Below are 22,706 nucleotides of genomic sequence, written 5' to 3' on the forward strand. Positions count from 1 at the left end.
ATGAGAAAAAGACTGGAATAAAGGTCCTTGCGCAATTCCCCTTCCTGTCTCCCCTGGCAAATAATTGAATTACCCTGTCCTTGCTTTGCAGCTTTTTGAAGGAGTGTGTTCACTAACTCGATTTCATTTTCTTTGCTAAAGTTGGTCCGATGAGATGAACCCACCACAGGTCATTCGGACCCTGCTACCACTTCTTTTGGAATCAAGCACTGAGAGTGTTGCTGAGATCAGTAGCAACTCCCTGGAACGTATCTTGGGCCCTGCTGAGTCTGATGAGTTCTTGGCTCGTGTTTATGAGAAGCTGATCACTGGTTGTTACAACATTCTGGCCAATCATGCAGATCCTAACAGGTGAGCCTGATGGAGAACAGTCAGGTTTCCTGTGACCTACTGCTACTATCAGTGAAATGTACCAACACTGCTGCCTTTAGGTCATTAATTAATAGCTTATTGTTTTTGTATGTGTGGTTTTTTTTATTCTGAGATATGGTCTCGCTCTGTCGCCCAGGCTGGAGTGCAATGGGGCTCACTGCAACCTCTGCCTCCAGGGCTCAAGCATTCCTCCTACCTCAGCCTCCTGAGTAGCTGGGACTACAAGTGCATGCCACCATGCCCATCTGATTTTTTTTTTTTTTTTTTGTAGAGATAGGTTTTGCCATGTTGTGTAGACTGGTCTTGAACTCCTGGGCTCAAGTGATCCTCCTGTCTTGGCCTCCCAAGATGCTGGGATTACAGGCGTGAGCCACCACACATGGCCAGCTTATTGTTATTTGTGTTTTTCAGCAGAAAATTCTGTACTTGTGTGCATTCTGCATTAATATGGAAATATGTGAAGAGTTTTTTGGAGTCCTTTTTTGTGATTAATTCTTAGGAATAGACATTAAGAAAATGGAAGACTTAAATGTTTAGATTTGGAGACTTAAACTTGTTTTTAATGATTATCAAGTGCTGCTCTGGCTCTGATGAGATGTACAGAGGAGCTCCCTGAAATTCGTTTCTAATATTTTGGTGATTGTGCCGCTGTAATGAGTGTGGAATGGGCAGTCCCACAGCATAGCTGTACCTTGGTAGTTTAGGCCACATTGCTGTAGATGAGCTGTAAAGAAAATTCTGTTTCCTTTTCACCCCACTGAGAATTATACAAATGAAGGCGCCACATGTTGGAATTTCCTGTCTCTTTGTTGTTGAGTAGTCCAGTTTTTCATCAAGGATTCCTTTTATTCCCTTTCTCCTGTTTTCTTTTTCTTTTTAACAGATAAATAATTCCAGACACTTTTAGTTGTGTGGAAATGATTTGTCCAAAGTGTCTTTTTCCCTAAATCACTGGCAGATCTGGATTAGGACCAAGTTTTAGATGCCTTTCCTGTTTAATTTCCTAGGAAAGAGGATAGAAAAATAAAGTTGAAAGGCTGCTATTAATTCAGTAAACGTGTATTGAACACCTACTTTGTGCCAGGCTTTATGTTAAGCTTTGCCAAAACAAAATTGGACATTGCCATCAAGGTCAAACAGGCAAACTTTGGATTTTAATAAATCACCATGAGGAGGACATTGAAACAGGTCTTAATACTGGTGGTTAAGTTTTCCTTTTGATCCTCAGTGGACTGGATGAATCCATCCTGGAGGAATGTCTCCAGTACTTGGAAAAGCAGCTGGAAAGCAGCCAGGCCCGTAAAGCTATGGAGGAGTTTTTCTCTGACAGGTGAGCCGTGTTTTGCTTTATTCCGTAAATATTTTTTGAATGCCTCTTGAAAGTAAGGAGCTATATATGTTGATTTAGGTACTTATTATCAGCAATATTTAAGGCCTGTTTAGGTGTCTACACTTTGGGGAGTTAATTGCTGACTCCTTGGGGTTATTGGTGAGGGGGTTAATTTCATGAATGCCTTGTGTCATTGACTCATAAGTGGCCATTTTCCCCAGAGGAGATGAGATTGTGAAGAAAGGATGCTTTTTATGTGAGGCTTTAATGTGATTCTTCCATTTTTCTCCCCTCCTGCCTCCCAGTGGAGAACTTGTACAGATCATGATGGCAACAGCCAATGAGAACCTCTCTGCTAAATTCTGTAACCGAGTTTTGAAATTCTTCACCAAACTCTTCCAGCTGAGTGAGTGACAGCTTTTAGTAATCTTCTTATGGGAACTTTGATGTCCAGCAAATACTGTGCATATCTTCTGCCTGAGTTTAACTACAGCATGAAAATGCTAACAAGTGGAGAGAATCCCTCAGAGAAAGTTTGGAAGGAAGTTGAAAACTTGCTTTGAAGCCATTTCCCCTCTTCCTGGCTCACAATTTGCCCCTTCTTTCCCTTCCTCTTGCCCTTCTTTATTGACCCTGGCCTCTTGTTCTGCTCTTAGCTGAGAAGAGCCCTAACCCGAGCCTGTTGCATCTCTGCGGCTCCCTGGCACAGCTGGCCTGTGTGGAGCCTGTGCGCCTGCAGGCCTGGCTCACCCGCATGACTACATCACCCCCAAAAGATTCTGATCAGCTGGATGTAATTCAGGAGAATCGGCAGCTGCTGCAGTTACTGACCACATACATTGTTCGGGAAAACAGGTAGAACATTTCTGTCGTGTTTCCCTACCAACCCCAGAAATACGTTGATATTTGCAGTTATCTTTCCTTCAGGCACCAGTCTTAGCTTTTTCAACATTTTCATATCTACCTCATATCTACCTCTCTCTAGACTCAAGGATTCTAGTGTATGTAGCTCCTTGATTTTTTTCCCATGGGAAAACTTGGAATGACTTGGAATGACTTGTCAGTTACAACCTGAATGAAATGTTTTATGCTCTACTAGCCCAAGTCCAAAACTGGGATTGGTATTATAGTTATGTATTTAATGTTTAATTTAAAACTTCTTTTATAACACACAGAATGAGATTCCTATTGATTATTCACCAACTTGCTCTTTCTTTTCTCCTAGCCAAGTTGGGGAAGGTGTGTGTGCTGTTCTTCTGGGCACCCTGACTCCCATGGCAACAGAGATGCTGGCCAACGGTGATGGGACTGGCTTCCCTGAACTTATGGTTGTGATGGCCACTCTGGCCAGTGCAGGTCAAGGTGCTGGTCACCTTCAGCTTCATAATGCTGCTGTGGATTGGCTGAGCAGATGGTAAGATGCTGAAATTGTATCTGTAGGTTACAACATTGATCTTGGAGAAGTGGGTTACTTTCTTTATAGCTCAAAGTGAGTATAGAAGAAATTTGAATCTCTACCCTTTTGTTGGAGTTTGGGGTACGGGTAGCAAATAGCTCTGTTCACTTTAGACTTCGTCTTCATCATTTTCTTAGTAGAGTTTCCTGTTCATTGTTCCCAAGAGAACTCTTAGGGAAAGTATGCCAAGTGTTAACGATAATTCTAAGGCCAGAGCACCCCAAGCTATGTAACTATATAGTACTTATGGAGTTTTTAAAGAATGCTTCTGCTTCCCAGTGGCCTCAGATTGATTCAAAGTTAATAAAGATGCTTCATTTCTTTGGTTTCTTAGATGATTTTTTGTCTCCTCTTTCCCCTCTTTTTTCTTTGGGACAGCAAGAAATATCTGTCACAGAAGAATGTGGTTGAAAAACTGAATGCCAATGTAATGCATGGAAAGGTAAGAAAAGTGAGGAATGACAATGGAGGGTGAAAGGAAAGATGATTCTCACCTCTGTGGTCAGGTGGAAGTCTCTTGTTCCTATTGAGTTCTGTGCCCGGCTAGCCTACCAAGGATAAGGCTGATAATCTCGAAGATCTAGAAGTGTGTAATTGCTAACTGTGTGCCTTTAGGCATCTTTTGGCTGGCAAGAAGTGATGGGAAGGAAATATACTGGTAAATAAGCAGACAGAATCTTTCTTAAAACGTAGAGTTCCTGCTATCTTAAGATATTAGAATGTTATGGGAAAGCGTCTCCCTGCTCAGGCCTTGGAACTGTGCCACTCTGAGTCAGTGTTATAAGAGTCCAAGTACGGCCTCCTCAGCTCTAGTCCAGATGCTAAGCTTTGTTTAATTTGCCTGAAGGTTCTGGTTACTCTGGTGAGAAAAGGGGTTTGAAATTGACAGAAATCCTGCATTCAGGCATTTTCTTCTCCTGCCCAACCCATGAACTGGCATAGGTGGCTAGGAACAGATAACTAGCCTCTGAGAACCACTGTGGTACCATTCATTACTCCCTCCTTACTTGCTGATCTTTATCCTTTCAGCACTGACGTGTCAGAGTGCAGAGCAAAGAAACTTAGAAATCTGAGTCTTTGGTGCCAATTCATTGGGTTTTCTCGGCAAGCATGAACTATCTGCAGTGATTTGCTAGAATTTTTTTTCTCTTGATTTCTGAAGCTATTCCTCTCCTGCATTACTTTAAAGCCTGATAATTAAAATGACTTTCATTTAATGGTTAAAAAATGCTAATGTTAGCGGCAGAATGCTTCATATTCTAATCTGGTCTTTTCTTGAGTGATTTTAATCTGTTTTTACTCTATTCTTCTAATTTCAACCCTACTTCATCTTACAAGACTTTGTAAAGAGCTGTCTTTGTGCTTAAGAATGAAGGAATACATGTTACTTCAGTACAATTGACTGACCACCTATGTGGGGACGGAGTGGTAAAAGCTGGTTAATAGATAATAAAAACACACTGTTTTTCTTCTCTGCTTTCATACCATTTCCCTGATCTTGAGCTTTATTTGAAAACATGGAGAATCTGAAGTTTCTGTGGGGCTTCTGTTGCAGCATGTGATGATCTTGGAGTGCACATGCCATATCATGTCTTACTTGGCTGATGTCACGAATGCCCTGAGCCAGAGTAATGGTCAAGGCCCAAGTCATCTCTCAGTGGATGGGGAAGAGCGGGCCATTGAAGTAGACTCAGACTGGGTGGAGGAGTTGGCAGTGGAAGAGGAAGATTCCCAGGCTGAGGATTCAGTAAGTACTAAGTAATCTTGAACTTAACCTTTCAAGGTAATGACTGACTGGCATAGTACCAAGCTTTTGGGCTCTTTTCTCCAGCCTCCTGTGAGCTTCAAAACTTCCTAGACCTTGTTGCTGCCAGACCCCAATTTTCTAGGCCTTCAGAGCAAGGCATGGGGATCTAATCTCTGTGGAAAGGACTTTTTCATAAACTTTTTCCAGAGTCCCTTGTCCTGCTTTGTCAGTCTTTAATTCCAAATGGAATTTTAGGGATAAGTTCTTCATGGGGGTAGTGGAAGCTCCCCTACAGAGAAAGCATAAGATGTTTTTTCCTTAACCACAAATCCCTAAGGTCTCACTCACCTGAAATAACAACAGATTTTCAGCCAGCTAGCTGTTTCCAGTTGTGGTAGATTTCCCCTGTCATTTATGAGTCAATTTTTCACCCCCCCGTAGAGTGTTGAGGCATATGTGTTTTTGTGGGTGTTTATATACAGGGGTATATTTCGAATTAAAAAGACTTCTTATTTTTGAAGGATGAAGATTCTCTTTGCAATAAACTCTGCACTTTTACGATCACACAGAAAGAATTCATGAACCAGCATTGGTAAGAGTAGATCTTCCTTTAAGGTGAAGATTTGCTGGGCACTGAATATTGGGACTTCTGAGCTTATTTGCTGGTTCTTGTTCTTTGCAGGTACCACTGTCACACCTGCAAAATGGTGGATGGGGTGGGTGTCTGCACAGTGTGTGCTAAGGTGTGCCACAAGGATCATGAGATTTCCTATGCCAAGTATGGATCCTTCTTCTGTGACTGTGGAGCCAAGGAAGATGGCAGCTGTTTGGTGAGAGGACCCTCTCTGAGCTGTAAAGGGTGGCTTGTTCGTGACACGGGATTACTGAAGCCAAACTGGAAAATTCCCATCACCTCTAGGATACCTGAGTCTAGGAAGATGTTCCAGCTCACTCGTTGATGATCTGTATAGTTGGTGGCCTAAGCATTTCATTTAGCATATCAGAACCAGCAAATTCCTTAGAGATCTTGTAGTTCATTTTTCCTAAGACCTCCCCACAATTTCAGATGTTATAATAAGGCCTGATACCGTGAGTGGATAAAGAAGTTAGATACTAAGTGAATATTGTGAAGATCAGAATTTAGGCTTTTGGATAACATTGAAATGCTTAGCCAGTTTCTTCTTTGGGTCAGATTTTCTTCAGAGATCTCAGGCAGTATTTCCTCTGTGCTTGAGGCAAGAACTTAGGGACTCTGACGTTTTCTGTCCCTAGGCACTGGTGAAGAGAACTCCTAGCAGTGGCATGAGCTCTACCATGAAGGAGTCAGCATTTCAGAGTGAACCCAGGATTTCAGAGAGTTTAGTGCGTCATGCCAGCACCTCACCAGCTGACAAAGCCAAGGTTACCATCAGTGATGGAAAGGTTGCTGACGAAGAGAAGCCCAAGAAGAGCAGCCTCTGCCGCACAGTAGAGGGCTGCCGGGAAGAATTACAGAACCAGGTGGGGCAGACTGATGCTCCCTAGTAAGCAGACAGAGTTCAGAGCCTGCTGAACTGGTGTGAGAGTAAACAATGCACTTGGCTCCGCTTGCAACTCATTTTCTCCTTTACCCATTTTCATAGTGTGAATACAAATACTATGTATTGTCATCATGAGGGAAGGATTTATGACTGAGCACTATTAGGCGTATTATGGGGGGTGATGGAAGCATAAATTTTAGTTGTGTCATACTCTAGAGTACCCTTTCTTGGCCAGGGTTCCTTATCTGAAACACAGAAAACAAAATACAAAATGATTTGAGGGTTTATATTCTCAATTTTCCCAAGGATGGTACAAAACCCAAACTATTCTAGACACATAGGAGAGAAGTTACCTCATTTCGTATGAGGGATGCCTTTGCGCATTAGGATATCTGTGCAGGACCCCTGGTTTAGAAAGATTGCTCTGGAGTTAGTAGCGCAAATGCATATTGATTGGAATCAATGCTAGGATTGTGAGAATGAGAAGATGGCTAGAATATCAAACTGGAAGTGAAGTAGCTGGATTCTGAAGGAAGTTACTGGCAAGATGATTGTTAGGAGTATTAACCATTGTTTTTCTTTTTTTTTTCACTTGTGTATTTTTTCTATTTTTCTCAGGCCAATTTCTCCTTCGCTCCTCTCGTGTTAGACATGCTTAATTTCCTTATGGATGCCATTCAAACCAACTTCCAGCAAGCTTCAGCTGTCGGGAGCAGCAGCCGTGCTCAGCAAGCCCTCAGTGAGCTGCACACAGTGGAGAAGGCAGTGGAGATGACAGACCAGCTGATGGTGAGTGTCTTGGGGCCATGATGTTTGGTGGCTGTGGGAACCAACAAATTTGTTGAGATTCCAAAGTGTGCTAGATGCTCTGAGGAGTGTACTTAGAGCAGTTGATCCTTGGCCGTCCAAAACTTAGAATCTAAGACATCATGACATGCCCAGAACATATTATGAACAGTGTAAAAATCAGCATATGAGGTGTGGCTTCAAAAGAAGAGAACTGGCCAAGGGTGTGCTTATTATCCCAGCACTTTGGGATGCCCAAAGCAGGTGGATTGCTTGAGCCTGGGAGTTTAAGACCAACCTTGGCAACATGGTGAAACCTCATCTCTACCCTAAAAAACACACAAAAAATTTAGCTTGGTGTGGTGGCGCAGCAACTGTGGTCCCAGCTACTCGGAAGGCTAATGTGGGAGGATCACTTGAGCCCAGGAGGTTGCAATGAGCTGAGATCATAGCACTGTACTCCAGCCTGGGTGACAGAGTGAGACTCTGTCTCAAAAAAAGGAGTGGGACTGGGGAATCCAGGGTCATTTTGGCCAACAAAGAGAATAAATCTCCTTTTTAGTTCATATAAATATATGAATCCCCAAGAGGTGGGGAACTCCATTTTGGAGCAATTAGAATAGTAGAGAGTTTTTATTTTTAGAAAATAGAACTTTATTGTATCTTCTCTAAAGTTCATCTAACTTGCAAAATAATGTTTGTCCTTTTTTGCATATAGTCCTTTAGATAACTTTCCTTTAGTTTCTCATGTCACATTGGTTATAAGGTATAAGTCATTATTGACTTTAAAACCTGCTGCTCAGCACTGAATATATGACTTCTGATGTGGCCTTCCTGGCCTTTTTTAGCAGCAGAGTTAAGTAATAGAAAGTAAAGTGGTGGCAATTCCAAGAAGGAAGTGAACAAATATTGTGAATGAGATAAATGAATAGATCTCATAAATTTGCTGGTTTTTTTTTTTGGAGACGGAGTCTTGCTCTGTCACCTAAGCTGGAGTGCAGTGGCATGATCTCAGCTCACTGCAACCTCTGCCTCCCTGGTTCCAGCGATTCTCATGCCTCATTCAGCCTCCTGAGTAGCTGAGACTGAAGGTGCACACCACCATGCCTGGCTAATTTTTGTATTTTTAATAGAGATAGGATTTCACCATGTTGCTCAGAATAGTCTCAAACAACTGTGTTCAAGTGATTTGCCCCCCTCAACCTCCCAAAGTGCTGGGATTATAGTTGTGAGCCACCATTCCCAGCCAAAGTTGGCTGTTTTTTGTTTTTTGTTTTTTTCTTTTGAGACAGAGTCTTGCTCTGTCACCAGGCTGGAGTGCAGTGGAAGGATCTCAGCTCACCATAACCTCTGCCCCCTGGGTTCAAGTGATTCTCCTGCCTCAGCTTCTGGGGTAGCTGGGATTACAGGCGTGTGCCATCACGCCTAATTTTTATAATTGTGGTAGAGACGAGGTTTCACCATGTTGGTCAGGCTGGTCTCGAACTCCTGACCTCATGATCCGCCCACTTCAGCCTCCCAAAGTGCTGGGATTACAGGCGTGAACCACTGCACACAACAAAAGTTGGCTGTTTTTAAGGGAATAATAGTCAGTTGGAAATATACATGTACATACACATATATATTCTGGCATTTTATTAAAATCAGTCACAGTTTTTGCCAGGTGCAGTGGCTCATGCCTGTAATCCCAACACTGGGAGGCTGAGGTAGGCAAATCACTTGACCAGAGAAGTTCGAGACCATCCTGGGCAACATGGTGAAACCCTGTCTCTATAAAAAACATACAAAAATAATTAGCCAGGTGTGGTGGTTCATGCCTGTGGTCTCAGCTACCTGGGAGGCTGAGGCAGGAGGATTGCTTGAACCTGGGAATTCGAGGCTGTAGTGAGCTGATATCACATGACTGCACTCACCACTGAACTCCAACCTGGGTGACAGAGTGAAACCCTGTCTCAAAAAAAAAAAAAAAATTAAATTAAAGTCGTAAGATCAGTCACACTGTTAGAGCGTTGGTTTTTAGATATTAAAGATGAAGCGAAAAAATACTTGGGTTGGGGACCCATCAAGTTGCTGATTTTTATGTTGCCAGGTTAGATCAATGAAAAAAAAAATCATCTGTCACCACAATTTGTAAGAGATTGGACATTTTAACATTTTTTTTAAAAGACTAGTACTTTGTATTTAAGTTTAGCTTTATGAAAACATTTACTATGTTATTCTTAATGGATTATTAATAACTTTAACAAATTTACCCAGCCATCCATGGTTTGAAGGCTGAAATCACTGCTTTTGGATGACTCCATGGTGCAGTGTCTCAGTCTCATGAATAGTGCATGAATCCACTTGATTTGATTTGCCTCATTACTGCCCGCTTTCTCTGCTTCTTTCTTTGCCAGGTTCCCACCTTAGGCTCCCAGGAAGGTGCCTTTGAGAATGTGCGGATGAATTACAGTGGAGACCAGGGCCAGACCATCCGGCAGCTGATCAGCGCCCATGTGCTCAGGCGGGTGGCTATGTGTGTGCTCTCCTCTCCCCATGGGCGCCGCCAACATTTGGCTGTCAGCCATGAGAAGGGCAAGGTGGGTCCTCCAATTCTTGTGCACTTACTTTAGGTCGTATTGTCTTAAATGCTAAGCAAAACAACTTGATGACCACGTTCGGATTAGCCCTCTGTGGGAAAAAGTCCGTTGGGTTCTAAGAATGCTTTAGGGACAGATCTTGTTGAGCTTTTCAAATACTTGGACCCCGAGTTGATTTGATTAGACCTAGAGCTGGTATGACTAGGATAGACTGTTTCTAAATTTCCACTCAAAACGTATTCTTCAAGCCCTCAGGAAAAAGTAATGACTAGCAGTTACCTAGGACAGGTTGACTCCCAGTCTTGCCCTGTTTGGTCACTCTGGCAGGCATAAGCCGAGAGACAAAAGTTTTCTTTTGGAATAGGAATACTCAGTGTTGCTTATGTAGTCCTGCCCTGCCTTCCCAGCTCTGTTAACGATATAAGTAAATTTGTATTGTTTTATAGAGCTTGTAGAAGTTGGAAGAATGCTAGGTATCTTAACTCACACTTTTCTGTATTCTGGCCTCTCCATCACCACTAATATTGTTTTCACTTTTAAGTGAAAATATGGATACTCCTTAAAACAACTCTAAAATCATTTTAAAAACAGTTCCATGGAAAACTAGAAAAGGACAGTGGTACATAGGTATTCTTAAACTATTTTGTGAACTAACTTTATAAAGAGAAATTGTTTTCATTTACTTACCTGTTCTGTCCTCCATGGAAAGACATTCCATGGCTTTTAGCCAGGAGAAATAGAGATTAATATTGATCTAGGATTTTCTACTAGACTTATCTGTAAAAAAAAAAAAGAAAAAAGTGTGCAACCTGTTATCCCTATTGAAAGAGTTTTTGTTACTTGCTTGGACTTCTCTGAGAGGACCAGGAGTAAGAATAAATTGGTCATTGTTCCTTTGCAGATCACTGTTCTGCAGCTCTCTGCACTCCTGAAGCAAGCGGATTCCAGCAAAAGGAAGTTGACTCTGACCCGCTTGGCTTCTGCCCCAGTTCCTTTTACTGTGTTGAGCCTCACAGGAAATCCCTGCAAGGAAGACTACTTGGCAGTTTGTGGGCTAAAGGTAAAAATCCTGATCTAGATTTTGATCCTTGAGCTGTAGATTCTAGTCATCTTCTCTCCCCTGTTCTCAGAACTACTTTTTCTTATTCGTTGTTGAGATTAAAACTTAAAACCTACTGAAATGCAAAAGGAATTTTTCTTTGAATTTCTCCCAGATCTTTCAGATTTCTCCAATATTGAAAGTAATGTTTGTGTTCATGAAACCTGAATGTTACTAGACAGTCTAAATACTGTCTGAAGGCAGGGGATATTAGAGAAAAAAGGGAACATCGAACTCTGAAATGAATTAGCCCACTTTCCAGATCATCTTTTCACCATTTTGTTCCTTAAACATTATCCAGGACTGCCATGTGCTCACCTTTAGTAGCTCAGGCTCTGTTTCGGATCACTTGGTTTTGCACCCTCAGTTGGCAACGGGGAACTTCATCATCAAAGCCGTGTGGTTACCTGGTTCACAGACCGAGTTAGCAATTGTCACTGCAGACTTTGTTAAGGTACAGTTACAGTTCTTTGTTGATGTGGTTCTAGAATTTTTCTACTTTTAAATCCAGAATCATTATGTGCTAGCTTCTCCCAGAAGTTAAAAAATCAACTGGGTGCCTTGAGTTGCACTTGTGGTACCAGCTGCTTGGAAGGCTGAGCTGGAGGATTACTTGAGGCTTAGTTCAAGGCTGCAGTGAGCTGTGATTATGCCACTCCACTCCAATCTGGGTGATAGAGCAAGACCCTGTCTCTAAAAATAATAGCCATATTTTGTTGCCTTTTGCTATGTTGCTGACTAGGCGCTTTCTATCTTTAGGCAATAGGGAACTGATTCTGGTTCTACTCTCACTGTACCAAGTGCACACTTATTGCCATACTTGTCGCAGAATTTATTTATGTATGTCTGTCCCCTACTCATTCCTTGAAGGAGAGTGAAAGGTGTTCTGTTCATCTTTATAAGACCAGTGCCTGACACTCCATTTTTTATTGAATGGAGAATGAATGCCCGTTATTGGTCAGTTCTGGCTATTTGGATTCACTAAGATATTTGGGGGATGGGACTGAGATAGATTTCCTTTATTTAATTTTTCTTCCATCCTGCAGATTTATGACCTGTCTGTTGATGCCTTGAGTCCAACCTTCTACTTTCTCCTGCCAAGCTCAAAGATAAGAGATGTTACCTTCCTTTTCAATGAGGAGGGAAAGAACATCATTGTTATAATGTCTTCAGCTGGGTATATCTATACTCAGCTTATGGAAGAGGCCAGCAGTGCCCAGCAGGGACCCTTCTATGTCACTAATGTATTGGAAATCAATCATGAGGACCTGAAGGTTAGAGCACATGTTGCTATTTCCTTCTATTCCAGATTTAATTATTTAGCAACTCCTCTATTCTTTTCTCTTTGTTCTTTTATGACATTTTTCTGTGGACTTCATCTAACTGGGTCTTTTTTTCTTTTTCTTTGTTTTTCCTTCTAACTTTCTACCTAATAGCAAAATCTCTTATCCTTTAGGGCTAAACTAATTCAACTTCAAGTTCCATTTTTCTCAGGGTCTTTGTAAGATTTACCCACAGGGATCTCATGCTTAGAGTATGAGAGCACCTGATCATGATTGAAAACTAATAACCAGTATAACCTGGAAGTTGGTAGCCAAGGCAACATGAATTACTGCAAATATGTGTTTTTGTGCCAGCAGGACAGTAACAGCCAGGTGGCGGGTGGCGGTGTGTCTGTGTACTACTCCCACGTGTTGCAGATGTTGTTCTTCAGCTATTGTCAAGGCAAATCATTTGCAGCCACCATCAGCAGGACAACCCTGGAGGTGTTACAACTCTTCCCCATCAACATCAAAAGGTGGGAATGAACATTTAATGTTCAACTTCCACAATGTCCACATTCAATGATGGATCTCCACTCCCACTATCTGCTGTCTGTTCTGAGTTTTGTGAAACTTAATTTTCTCCAGCCAACCTTTTTTCCTCCCTGCTAGATATCTTTAAAATCAAGGAACATCTGGGTTTGGCAGGTTGGGTTGTCTGCACGGTTTGTCCTCCACTGTGGAGACCCCAAGCCGTCAGAGGTAGTTTAGGGGTCCACTGTTACTTAGAAGGAAAACGTATAGTTAATGTTATAAATGTGATTTTAATGTGAGAAGGGAACCTACATTTCTCTTAGACACTCATTCTGCCATAATGCCCTTTAAGTTTTCCTCCTGGGGGAGACTTACTCTGTTAGCAAATAGAATGTATCAGTAATGGGGGCATGGTTGGATTTGGGGGAGGAAGAGACTTTCACCAAGTTTGCAGATAATAGAGGGGTGTGTAAGGTAGTGAGAGTTTCACTTAGGGAGGAGGAAGAAGAGGCTTAAGGTATCATCCCTTGTTTCTTATCTGCCATTCATGACCCATTATAGCACTTTCTCTCAGGCCTTTCTTTGGGAATTACCTGGTTTGGGATGAAATAAAATGGATACCAGTTCACACTAACTCGATGTTTTTGGAGATCCTGACAGGACATTGGGTCATTGCCTTAGGCAGCTCCATGGCCCTCTAAAGTTGACAGCCTCTAGGCACATAGGGCCACCTGTTCTTCAGACATGGAACCTCAACAGTGGAGATTCCAAAGGAGGACTGCCCTGCCGGAAGCACACATTGGGGTGTATGAGCATGTGTGCATGGCCTGGAATAAAACTGACCTGTGGATAATCTGAGTCCCTGGCCAAGGATATTGCTTTGGAGTCACGTAGCCAGTTAGAGGATGGTTTTTAGGTCAAGAAAAGAACTATTAAATGGTGATTGACACTCTAACTGTGGCCAGTTTTGTTGTCTGCAGTTCCAATGGTGGCAGTAAGACTTCTCCTGCTCTTTGCCAGTGGTCTGAGGTGATGAACCACCCTGGCTTGGTGTGCTGTGTCCAGCAAACTACAGGGGTGCCGCTGGTAGTTATGGTGAAACCAGACACTTTTCTTATCCAGGAGATTAAGACTCTTCCTGCTAAAGCAAAGGTCAGTGCCAGATTTTCCCATTCATTACTTTGCTGTGAACCTAGTCTCTTTTTATATTTGTTTATTCATTTCACTTCCCCAGCTCTTTCAGTGGAGGCCCATAAAAGATCTTCAGTTCTTTTTCTCCTAGATGCCTTTTCTTTGCCACCCTTCTGTACAGCCCCTCAACTGACCGTGAAACCAGTTGCATCTCTGCCTCTTTTTCTGTGTGGATGCTGATCTGTAGGTGTAGGAACTATGACCCTCCTTTGTCCTCTCCTCCTAGATCCAAGACATGGTTGCCATTAGGCATATGGCCTGCAATGAGCAGCAGCGGACAACAATGATTCTGCTGTGTGAGGATGGCAGCCTGCGCATTTACATGGCCAACGTGGAGAACACCTCCTACTGGCTGCAGCCGTCCCTGCAGCCCAGCAGTGTCATCAGCATCATGAAGCCTGTTCGAAAGCGCAAAACAGCTACAATCAGTAAGGCTCCTTCTCAGATGACTTGTGGGGGAGTAGGAATGGTGGTCTTCTAGACAGTGACTCAGAATAGACTGTTGCAAATATCTGTGAAGAAATGGTGACTGTCCTACTTGCACATTTTGTAAAATTAGAGGTATGTGCTAGCTAATTTCCCAAAAGCAGAGTCACAGTTCTAAGTGGCAAGCACCCATTGGCTGCCTGTTTCAGGCCAGCGGTTCTTTGGTGCCTAGTAACGAGTTATGTCCTGGACCTTATTTGAGACATTGCTCTCTCCAGGTTTAGGGAGAATGACTTCCCTGAAGAATGGAACTGATTGAAGTATAGATCTCTTCAGTTGGTTAATATCCCACTGAGTAGTGAAGAGCCCACCACAGGTCTCTGAGCTGGTGGTCTAGCACTTGACTGACTGAGGACTCTTCAGGAAAGTGAAAGCTTGAGTTTAGCAGTGAGCGAATCCAGCTAAGCAAAGACCATTACAGGGATCATCACATTACCTTAAATTTGCTCTAGAGTACATTTCAAAAGAATTTTGGTTTATTCATTTACATTCTCCTATAAAGAAATAGTTTCTATTGTTTATTTTAAATAACCCAGTTACGGGAGAGCCTATTGTTATGAACTGTACACCCAATACCAATGCCAGATTTCTTTGTATTGCTAGGACATGTCATAGTTAGGGATAACAACCATTGAAGAGCTAACCACATGTAGGCATTATGTTATAATCCAGAGTTTGTTTGGATTAGAGTGTGAGTGTGGGCTCCGTCTGGGAGGAGTCTTTACCAGTGGTGTCGGGTCAGAGGTGGGAGAGACTCTCTGACGATCTGGTATGATTCTCTGCAGCAACCCGCACGTCTAGCCAGGTGACTTTCCCCATTGACTTTTTTGAACACAACCAGCAGCTGACAGATGTGGAGTTTGGTGGTAATGACCTCCTGCAGGTCTATAATGCACAACAGATAAAACACCGGCTGAATTCCACCGGCATGTATGTGGCCAACACCAAGGTGAGTATGGCACTGAACTGGGATCAGTCCCTGGGTAAAAGGATTCATAAACAATATGGTTTGGGAATACATCTCCTTTTAGAATGCAAGTATGGAGTATATACTCCCAGTCACAACCCTCGGTTCTAGTTAAATGGTTCCTTAGAAAAATGGATATTCTCACTCACTTGGCAAAGGACTTGTACAGGTTGGGTTTCCACCAGTACCAGCAGGATTACTGTGTAGAGGACACCAAAGAGGTTGTTAATGCTGGGGAGAAGGAAGCCTGACATTGAAGAGAATCTGCTCTCTTTTCCTATTTTCCCAGTCTTAGAAACAAGGAAGTCATTACCGGGGGTTAAAAGGATGAGATTTAATGAGCTTCACATGTTGAGACAATGTCAGAGAAGAAGGAGTCCTAGTTCAGACTTAAGAACTTCCGTTAGTTTCTTGATGTGTGCCTTGTCTCCCTACAGCCTGGAGGCTTCACCATTGAGATAAGTAACAACAATAGCACTATGGTGATGACAGGCATGCGGATCCAGATTGGGACTCAAGCAATAGAACGGGCCCCATCGTATATCGAGATCTTCGGCAGAACTATGCAGCTCAACCTGAGTCGTTCACGCTGGTTTGACTTCCCCTTCACCAGAGAAGAAGCCCTGCAGGCTGATAAGAAGCTGAACCTCTTTAGTGAGTCACCAACCCCTGGTGCAGACTCTGTCCTCATTGTGACTGCAAAATTGGGAGCCACTGGTCTGTGACTCTCCAATATCCTGGGATCTCTCCACTCTACTGGTTTTTCTGTCCTTTTGTCAGGAAACTTTGAGCTTCATTTGAAATATTAAAGAGGCAAGGTGACAGGAAAGGAGTACACTGGAGCATGGTAGCAGTAAAGATAGGGCTGCACTTCGTTAAGTATTCATTTCTATAGTGTTGTGTCTGCCTCACTAACGGGGCTACTTCTGTGTTTAGGCTGAGAGGAGGCAGATTGACATGAAATTGCAAGGCTTTCTTAAAGCACAAAGGAAGACCTCAGGTCCATGTGGCTGAGAGATGGTTAGCAATGGCTTGCTATGCCACTGAAAACTAAACCCTCAGAATACAAATCCTTGAGCCTTACTCAAGACTACATTTCTCTGTCAATTATTGGCCACGGTCTGATACTCTTTCTCCTAGATACAGTTGCTGTTAGTGAGAATGGTCATGATCTGTACTTTGAACAAAGAAAGTGTGTAGAGACACTTGGGAGTGAGGGGTAGGGGATACAATACTCTGAAGCAGAAGAGGACCCTTACAGTGATGATTAGGGACTCTTCTGGGTAGGAGATGTAATTGACTTTCGGTCCCTGGAACTTTCTCCACATGTATTCAGCATCTATACACGATTAAAGTGCTGTGAATATCTCAGAAGATAAAGTTTCTCTATGTCTGTAAAATTGACGTGATTTACTTCTTTGCTCCAGCTGTTCTGGTCTTTGATTTGGAGGGGTGGCTCTTTAGAGAATGTGCTTCCTAAAGTCCTCTCTTGCGTATTGCAGTTGGGGCCTCGGTGGATCCAGCAGGTGTCACCATGATAGATGCTGTAAAAATTTATGGCAAGACTAAGGAGCAGTTTGGCTGGCCCGATGAGCCCCCAGAAGAATTCCCTTCTGCCTCTGTCAGCAACATCTGCCCTTCAAATTTGAACCAGAGCAACGGCACTGGAGATGGCGACTCAGCTGCCCCCACTACGACCAGTGGAACTGTCCTGGAGAGGTACCAGTGCTGGCAGGGGGTGGCTTCAGTTTTTACATCTTCCACTCACTGCAGAACCTTCCTGTGTCTTGAGAGAGCCAGCTTCTAGTAACTGTCTCAAGGCTAGCCTGGGATTTTTTCAAGTTTTCATACAACTCGCCCACATTCAGTGTCTCTTTAGTGTGCAGACAAAGCCTGAAAAATGTGCTCAGAGTCATGTGACACCAGAGTCTCTCCCTGGGCAGAAGTTCTGTCCCTTCTCTTAATGCTCAGGTACCCTTTAGAGTAGCCAGAGGCCACAGGCTAGATGATGCTTAAGCCAGTATTCTAGATTAGGATCCAGGCTTGCTGAAATGATAGGAAAACATCCTCCCTTCCATTCTGAGCTCATCATCTTTTCATCATCTTTCTCTGCAGTAGCTACTTCTGTGGTAATAACATTGCCAGCAAAGAGGCTGTCTGCTGCCTCTTGTAGCAGAGTCCAGAGTTTCCTTAAGTCTCCCTACAGTGGCATTCTTAAGCATTGTGCTTGGCTTCTTTGTGCTAGGTAGCTGCTGGTTTGCCATGGTAGATGAAATACCATAATTCATGATGTAAGATTTTGAGTTTCTTACATTGTAAGTCACAAGAATAACCTTGCTTGGAATCACTGCCTCCCACCAGCAGTCTCCTCCCTCCCTTCCTTTCTCTTTCTTTTTCCCCGATACCCTATCCATACATGGTTGCTTAGGATGTGTTTCCAGGTTTCTCTGAGCTTCACATTTTTTTCCTTTTTTTTTTCTTTGCTTCTCCCCCAAGTTCTGAAACTGAGTCCCTAACCAAGCTGGACCGGTTAGTATGCCCTCTTTCTTTTCTCTGCACGAGTGAGTGTGTGTCAGAGAGCAGTGTAACCAATGGTGTGGCTTTGCATTGATTCTGCTTCTGTTGAAGAGTCCTCCTGCTTCTTTCTGTTCTGGTCATTGCATGGCTACAGAGCTGTCCCTGTGTAAAAATGGAGTACATGGAGGATCGTAAGTGCACTCTTGGTGTTGGCCATGTCAGACACTCTCTCAACTCTCTCTTCCTTACCCTAGTGCCCTCTGCTCCCTTTCTAAGTGGATGAAAAGGGGGTTCGGGGTAGAGGGATTAGCAGCAAAGTCCTACCATCTGATAACCCACTAGAGAGCTTGTTCTATCCAAATTTACTTTATGCCTCAGGTTCCTCTTCCCTAGTTCTTTATTGCCGTCCTCTACCCCTTAACCCTTTTCTTTCCAGTTACCTTCTGAATACTTTTCTTTCTCTGTCCAGAGCTTCAGCTGTCAGGATGTTGTTCTTTTTACTATGCCACATTAAATTGAAAGGAGTAAACCCTGGGGAGCATGTTACTTGGTACCCTTTAATAGTAGTAGTTGGGTTTCCTATTCCTTTCCTAAGGGGAAATCGCTCAGTTTTCTAAAGATGCTTTGTATTTACCCCTTGAATGTTGGCAATTGGCATGCACCTAAAAAATAGTTTGTTCTCTCCCCTATACTTAGGGACTCATAGGAAATGCCTTTGTGCATATATAACTTTAAACTTTCCAATATAAGAAGATGGTTTTTACCTTTCCCTTTGTGTATCCTTTTGCCCACTGATCTCTGGGCACCTGAGCTTCGGGTCCCATTGCATCAAGACTGTTAAGCCCATCTCAGTGATCCCTGCCACAGGCAGCAGAAGGAAGCACATTTATCCTTTTTGAGGAAGAAAAGCCCTGTCTTTGAGTTACGGATTAGGAACATGGCCTCAGGTTGATCTCCGAGCAGGAGCCAGGTTTCTCCTGGCCTGTAACATAGGAAACGATATGCATGGTGCCTGTGGCAGGTCTTATTGTGCTTTGATTTTGTATTTGGCATTCATTAGCTGTCCCCAAGGTCCTCATGACTATAGTTTGCTTAGGCTAAAGCGCAAGGCGGAGAGAACGGTGTTGTACTCAAGCCAGGTTTTCTGTCTCCCCAGGCTGGTTGTGAGTTCTTTAGAAGCCCTGGAAAGCTGCTTTGCTGTTGGCCCAATCATCGAGAAGGCAAGTCACTTTTTCAAAGCACATGGAAGCTTTCTGAAGAGGCAGGAAGTCAGTGGAGTTGTCTGAGGCCCTGAGGCCTCGCAGCTAAAGAACATTTATAGTAGCATAATCTTGATTTGCTAAGAAGCTCCAGAGAAGTCTTCAGCTTAAGGCCTCATGTCCTACTTTTAGGGCCCATAGTGAGCGTGTGTCATAGAATAGGATGCGTGTTGGTACAAGAACACTTTTCTGGGAATCATGAGCTTGGATTCCATTTCTTCATCTGGTAGGAAGGAGGATTATAATTTCTGAATTTTTTTTTTTCTCTTTGCAGTCCATGGAGCATAACCTAGCCCTGGTGGCCTAGAAGGAAGGAAGGGCAGGCAGAGTGTAGATAGTTCATTCTGCCTTGAGTTGGTGGGGTTAGTGATAACCTTGCTGTCTTTTGCCTCAGGAGAGAAACAAGAATGCCGCTCAGGAGCTGGCCACTTTGTTGTTGTCCCTGCCAGCACCTGCCAGTGTCCAGCAGCAGTCCAAGAGCCTTCTGGCCAGCCTGCACACCAGCCGCTCGGCCTACCACAGCCACAAGGTAACCGTTCTCTCTCAGGGCTGCCTGTGTAGGAAAGGAAATTGCAGTGCTGACAGGGAATCAAATAAGTTAGCTTTTCATTGTAAAGCAACAGCACAGCAAAGTAAGGTAGAGAGAGGATAGCATTCAGATTAGACCTACATTTTACAGAGTTTGTCCTGAGAAATTCTCAAGTGCCATTCAAAACGGAGGATAAACCAGTGACTGGGCCCCTGGTTTGTACTTATTTTTCCGTTACTCTAACAGGATCAACAAGACTTAAGAAAGAGAGGGAGGGACATTGAGTGTGGGTGGCCTTCTCACTGGAAAAGGGTGAGGTGAGGGAGTCCGTCAGGAGACAGACTGCTAGTGTTTTCCCTCCGTCAGCTGTGGCGTAACACGAGAGGTGCACTGTCCTTGTTGGTGAGACAAGTGTTGCATAGTTGTTGGAGTGCCTCTGATGGGAAAATCTGGGGAAAGAGGGTATCACTTATAAAAGAAAGGCATTGCCAAAGGAGACAAATTGGGCCAATTTCTGTAGATGGAAAAGATGACAGTTCAGACCCCTGAGGAAGAAAGGCTCTGAGAGGAACCATCAACCCAGAGCTTTGGTTAGCTTCTGTGCCTCCAACCCAGGGAACTGAAAAATGTGAGTTTAACCTGCTGAGCCTCTCGAGGAAAGGCAATTTTGGAAACACTGTCCTTGGGTAATATGAATTTGCTAGGAAATGGCTCTTCTGTTGTAGGAGGAAGAAATCCAGCAGTTCTAGAGAACTGAGTAGATTTGAATTTTCCCATCATGCTTTGATACTGCAGGGTTTTTAATTTTTTAATGACATTAGTATTTTATGTATTAAGAAACTTAACTATATGGGGCTGCTTTGAAGATTTGTTGTAGGTGATTGGTGTTCATTGGCCTGTTCTCTTGAGAGGAGGTAATAATCCTGGTGATCTGCCAGCTTTTCTCTCCTCTTTGCTTTTGTACCCAGCTCTTGCTTATGGCTGACCCTCTGTGCCCCTGTTGTTTTATAGGATCAGGCCTTGCTGAGCAAAGCTGTACAGTGTCTCAACACATCCAGCAAAGAAGGCAAGGATTTGGACCCCGAGGTGTTCCAGAGGCTAGTGATCACAGCTCGCTCCATTGCCATCATGCGCCCCAACAACCTTGTCCACTTTACGGAGTCAAAGCTGCCCCAGATGGAAACAGGTGAACTTGGCCCCTGTGGCCGTGGTCCTGAGATCTGCTTCATATGCCTATTTACCCTCTCATCCTTACTGTTCTTACTGGCCTCTGAGTGACTGCGTGCTCAGAGACAGGGATTTTGCTTCTTGGTCTTTCTACCTTGTAGGGCCTTTTGACATTGAGATTGTACCATTTTAAACACATTCTTTTTCCAGTGCTTATCCTTTTGATTATCCTTGAGTTTATTTAGTGTTATAGACATCAGATATAATCTGTCTCTGAAGTTACTGCCTCTTAGGAGCTTCAGGGGAAAGCTAAGCTTGGTTGGGCCCTGGTTGCTTTGAAGCATCTGTGGCATATCTTTCACTTTCATGCTGTTCTTTTGCCAGTGCTATTATTAATATGTGTAGCAGCTTTCTCAGTGCTTAGTGCTGTTTCCTCATCTCCTTTTCTGTTGGCTGGGTAGCAAACCTGTTTTGTCATTGTCAAATTGAGCTGATTGCTGCCTTTACAATTCTCTGTTATTTACATGCTCCATCATCATCCTGTTCCCCCTTTTAATACTAGAATCCCAGAATTATTCTAGAGAAATCTCTAGAATGTTCATATGTTCCTCTAGGTTTTAGAAGTTGAACAGTTGGAACTGAGATCTTTGAATCTACTGTAAACGTCCTAAATGCTCCCCCTTCTACTTAATTCTAACATACAATGTTTTCTGCGATATTCCTTTCCCAGACTGTTTTTTTCCTAGATGTGCCTGCTGGAGTCTAGGGATAGTTGGCATATTGATTGGGCCCCCACTTGAAACTCCCTCCCCAGGCAAGCTTCCTTGACCTGAGTTAACCTTAAAACAAATTAAATTCCACCTCAGATTTACCATCGTTGATAATTTTCTTTCTCCTGCTTAGAAGGAATGGATGAGGGGAAAGAACCGCAGAAGCAGTTGGAAGGAGATTGCTGTAGTTTCATCACCCAGCTTGTGAACCACTTCTGGAAACTCCATGCATCTAAACCCAAGAATGCCTTCTTGGCACCTGCCTGCCTTCCAGGTATGTTAAAAGGGATATTTGAATCTTGGTAATGAAGCCTGATGTAAGTTCTATCTTTGCACAGCCATGACCATTAGCCATTAGCCTTCATTCTCCATAATCCATTTCTTCCAGAATTCATAATTGAGAAGTAGAAGTCTGTGAGATAAATGCAATGTTCCTGAGGAATTTAGCAGTGTGGCAGAGTGGGATTTTCTTGTACCATATCTTTTCACTGGGGTTGAATATTTTACATAAAGAGGCACTGTGTGTGTGTGTGTGTGTGTGTGTGTGTGTGTGTGTGTCTCCTCACTGGTTTATCATTGTTTTAAAAAATCTTTGATAACTTGACTTAAAGCCAGCTCAAAAGGCAAAAGTATCTTGAGGACTATTATATTTCTTTTGGTCTCTAACTTCTTATACTATTGAAAATTCAGATTGAAGGGTAAGGGTCTGAATAGCAATATAGAAAAGTAGGATGATCCTGGTGCTCATTCATGTTTGGAGGACACTTGGGTGGGTGAACCTAAAAGGCATGTCAAGGTCATGTTTTGTCATCACCTGAGGTTGGAGGATATTAGGAGACATTTAGTATCTGCCTTCCTCTTCATATTTCCTTGCCTTGTCTTTTGATATCCAGAGAGAGTGGACAGCTACTTATTTCTGTGACTCAGGATATCTGGAAAGGCTTTTGAGGACAATTTGGGAGATTAGGAAACTGTTAATGAAACAAATCACAAATAATACTGACAGGCTACTGTGTGTGAGTGAGTGAGTGTGTGTGTGAGTGTTTGTCATTTTGTTTGCATGACCATTTATGTGGCGATAAAAAGCTACACTTTTGTCTCAGACTCTCAAGTGGTTAGAGCTTTTTGCTCCAGA

General features: G+C 43.1%; 1 protein-coding gene across 5 annotated transcripts in view; it reads left to right on the plus strand.

Annotated features, from left to right (window-relative positions):
* Positions 1–22,706, plus strand: part of UBR4 (ubiquitin protein ligase E3 component n-recognin 4) — a 138,613-nt gene that overhangs the window by 43,851 nt on the left and 72,056 nt on the right. For 3 of the 5 annotated variants that reach the window (XM_073007767.1, XM_073007766.1, XM_073007769.1), the window contains exons 29-54: positions 142–351; positions 1,601–1,702; positions 2,008–2,108; positions 2,359–2,557; positions 2,928–3,116; positions 3,537–3,600; positions 4,714–4,905; positions 5,427–5,497; positions 5,588–5,735; positions 6,178–6,405; positions 7,044–7,214; positions 9,608–9,790; positions 10,692–10,850; positions 11,191–11,343; positions 11,936–12,163; positions 12,530–12,687; positions 13,666–13,837; positions 14,103–14,304; positions 15,148–15,311; positions 15,767–15,983; positions 16,832–17,048; positions 19,003–19,066; positions 19,500–19,634; positions 20,646–20,820; positions 21,532–21,615; positions 21,705–21,845. In XM_073007767.1, the coding sequence (XP_072863868.1) occupies positions 142–351; positions 1,601–1,702; positions 2,008–2,108; positions 2,359–2,557; positions 2,928–3,116; positions 3,537–3,600; positions 4,714–4,905; positions 5,427–5,497; positions 5,588–5,735; positions 6,178–6,405; positions 7,044–7,214; positions 9,608–9,790; positions 10,692–10,850; positions 11,191–11,343; positions 11,936–12,163; positions 12,530–12,687; positions 13,666–13,837; positions 14,103–14,304; positions 15,148–15,311; positions 15,767–15,983; positions 16,832–17,048; positions 19,003–19,066; positions 19,500–19,634; positions 20,646–20,820; positions 21,532–21,615; positions 21,705–21,845 (4,127 nt within the window). The remainder of the gene's footprint in view (positions 1–141; positions 352–1,600; positions 1,703–2,007; positions 2,109–2,358; positions 2,558–2,927; positions 3,117–3,536; positions 3,601–4,713; positions 4,906–5,426; positions 5,498–5,587; positions 5,736–6,177; positions 6,406–7,043; positions 7,215–9,607; positions 9,791–10,691; positions 10,851–11,190; positions 11,344–11,935; positions 12,164–12,529; positions 12,688–13,665; positions 13,838–14,102; positions 14,305–15,147; positions 15,312–15,766; positions 15,984–16,831; positions 17,049–19,002; positions 19,067–19,499; positions 19,635–20,645; positions 20,821–21,531; positions 21,616–21,704; positions 21,846–22,706) is intronic. The other 2 variants (XM_007980280.3, XM_073007768.1) reach the window with 2 other exon arrangements.

This window comes from Chlorocebus sabaeus, chromosome 20 (assembly GCF_047675955.1).
Source record: "Chlorocebus sabaeus isolate Y175 chromosome 20, mChlSab1.0.hap1, whole genome shotgun sequence".
Taxonomy (NCBI): Eukaryota; Metazoa; Chordata; class Mammalia; order Primates; family Cercopithecidae; genus Chlorocebus; species Chlorocebus sabaeus.